The 3,006-nt window shown below is 42.1% G+C and overlaps 1 protein-coding gene across 1 annotated transcript; it reads left to right on the top strand.

Moving 5' to 3' along the window:
* Positions 1-408: 408 nt before the first annotated feature.
* OR2A1 (olfactory receptor family 2 subfamily A member 1) lies at positions 409-1,407 on the top strand. Its single transcript, XM_022575956.2, is given in 2 exon segments — positions 409-427; positions 430-1,407. Coding segments are annotated over 2 exon segments (765 nt in total). The 5' UTR covers positions 409-423; the 3' UTR covers positions 1,191-1,407.
* Positions 1,408-3,006: the final 1,599 nt, after the last annotated feature.

Genomic DNA, 3,006 nt, shown 5'->3' with positions numbered 1-3,006 from the left:
CCTATTTCATGGTCATTTTATTTCCTCTTTTGATTTGACAGTCTTTCTCCCCATCACAAGTGTCAGTGACTCTAGGTAACCTATCATTGGTGACACAATCCCCTTCCTATAAAACTGGATGTTAGATTAAGTGATTAACTTAATGAAAAACTAGTCAATACCCTAAAATTTTGTCCTTTAAAAATGACTATTTTTATGAAATAATGTCTAGATATTTTCGATAACTCTGTCCTGAGCAATCCCATTTTATCCTTTTCATAGTGAGATGGGGGAAATCAGACAGTGGTTACAGAATTCATTCTCCTGGGATTTTGTCTTGGCCCAAGGATTCAGATACTTCTCTTTGGGCTCTTCTGCCTGTCTTACACCTTCACCCTGCTGGAAAACAGGGCCATCCTGGGGCTCATCTCACTGGACTCCAGAATGCACTGTACTTCTTCCTCTCACACCTGGCCATCGTTGACATAGCGTATGCCTGCAACACGGTGCCCCAGATGCTTGGAGACCTCCTGAGTCCAGCCAAGCCCATCTCCTTTGCTGGCTGCATGAAACAGACCTTTCTCTTTTTGACTTTTACTTATGCCGAGTGTCTTCTCCTGGCGGTATTGTCCTATGAGCAGTATGTGGCCCTCTGCCACCCCCTCCAATATTCTGTCATTGTAAGCTGGAGCATCTGCATCACCCTGGTGGTGATTTCCTGGGCGGGTGGCTCCCTCCTGGCCCTGGTCCATGTGGGCCTCGTCCTGAGACTGCTCTTCTGTGGGCTTCATGAAATCAACCACTTCTTCTGAGAAATCCTGTCTGTCCTCAAACTGGCATGTGCTGATACCTGGCTCAAGCAAGTTGTCATCTTTGCTGCTTCTGTGTTTGTCTTAGTTGGGCCCCTCTGCTTGGTGCTGGTCTCCTCCACACGCATCCTGGTTGCCATCCTGAGGATGCAGTCGGGTGAGGGCCGCAGAAAGGCCTTCTCCACCTGCTGCTCCCACCTCTGCGTGATTGGGCTCTTCTTTGGCAGTGCCATCGTCATGCACACGGCCCCCAAATCCAGCCACCCGGCAGAAGATCCTTTTCCTGTTTTACAGTTTTTTCAACCTATGCTGAACCCACTGATCTATAGCCTGAGGAACACAGAGGTCAAGGGTGCCCTGCGGAGAGCACTGTTCAAGGAAAGTCATTTCCAGTTGGAGTGACATTTGTTGTTTTTTTTTTTTACATCTTTATTGGAGTATAATTGCTTTACAATGCTGTGTTAGTTTCTGCTTTATAACAAAGTGAATCAGTTATACATATTCATATGTTCCCATATCTCTTGCCTCTTGCATCTCCCTCCCTCCCACCCTCCCTATCCCACCCCTCCAGGCGGTCACAAAGCACAGAGCTGATCTCCCTGTGCTATGAAGCTGCTTCCCCCTGTCTTACCCCTAGGTTCTTCATGACATTTTTTTTCTTAAATTCCATATATATGTGTTAGCATATGGTATTTGTCTTTCTCTTTCTGACTTACTTCACTCTGTATGACAGACTCTAGGTCTATCCACCTCATTACAAATAGCTCAATTTCATTTCTTTTTACGGCTGAGTAATATTCCATTGTATATGTGTGCCACATCTTCTTTATCCATTCATCCGATGATGGACACTTAGGTTGTTTCCATCTCTGGGCTATTGTAAATAGAGCTGCAATGAATATTTTGGTACATGACTCTTTTTGAATTTTGGTTTTCTCAGGGTATATGCCCAGTAGTGGGATTGCTGGGTCATATGGTAGTTTTATTTGTAGGTTTTTAAGGAACCTCCATACTGTTCTCCATAGTGGCTGTATCAATTTACATTCTCACCAACAGTGCAAGAGGGTTCCCTTTTCTCCACACCCTCTCCAGCATTTATTGTTTCTAGATTTTTTGATGATGGCCATTCTGACTGGTGTGAGATGATATCTCATTGTAGTTTTGATTTGCATTTCTCTAATGATTAATGAAGTTGAGCATCCTTTCATGTGTTTGTTGGCAATCTGTATATCTTCTTTGGAGAAATGTCTATTTAGGTCCTCTGCCCATTTTTGGATTGGGTTGTTTGTTTTCTTTGATATTGAGCTGCATGAGTTGCTTGTATGTTCTGGAGATTAATCCTTTGTCAGTTGCTTCATTTGCAAATATTTTCTCCCATTCTGAGGGTTGTCTTGTTTACGGTTTCCTTTGCTGTGCAAAAGCTTTGAAGTTTCATTAGGTCCCATTTGTTTATTTTTGTTTTTATTTCCATTTCTCTAGGAGGTGGGTCAAAAAGGATCTTGCTGTGATTTATGTCATAGAGTGTTCTGCCTGTGTTTTCCTCTAAGAGTTTGATAGTTTCTGGCCTTACTTTTAGGTCTTTAATCCATTTTGTGCTTATTTTTGTGTATGGTGTTAGGGAGTGATCTAATCTCATACTTTTACATGTACCTGTCCAGTTTTCCCAGCACCACTTATTGAAGAGGCTGTCCTTTCTCCACTGAACATTCCTGCCTGGAGTGACATTTGAATCACCGCCCTCAGTAGTCTACTTGGAGCCTTGGGTACTGAATACCACCTAAGCTCATCACTTTCTTTATGTCTGAGACTAAGTGATCCAAGACACTCTGTAAAGCATTCTCTTTTCCTCCCCATAAAGTATTTAAGTTTTGCTGCATTCATTATATTTAATTCTATCAAACATATTTATTTTTTCATTTAACTGCTTGGTGCATTAAGACTATCTAGAGGTAAAAATTTATTCCATCCACTACTAAGGGGCCAAGAAGGTTAAAATAGACACTCTACCTCTGACTTCATCAGGTGTGTGCAGTAATAGCAGAATGGCAGGCATTACTGATGGAGCCACATCAATGACAATTCTTTGCAATACTGTAGCTACAGGTAGAGACCCAGAATCCATTAATAACTTTGTCCATTTTTACCCCACATTCGGATGTTTCCTCTCAATTGTAAATCCTCTTACAAATAGTAAATGTACCTAAATGCCTACTTAGGC

This window comes from Delphinapterus leucas, chromosome 9, assembly GCF_059928025.1.
Source record: "Delphinapterus leucas isolate spDelLeu-1000000601 "Yukka" chromosome 9, BTC_Dleu_Yukka2, whole genome shotgun sequence".
In the NCBI taxonomy this organism is placed as follows: domain Eukaryota; kingdom Metazoa; phylum Chordata; class Mammalia; order Artiodactyla; family Monodontidae; genus Delphinapterus; species Delphinapterus leucas.
This window is presented reverse-complemented; position numbering and strand designations above follow the sequence as displayed.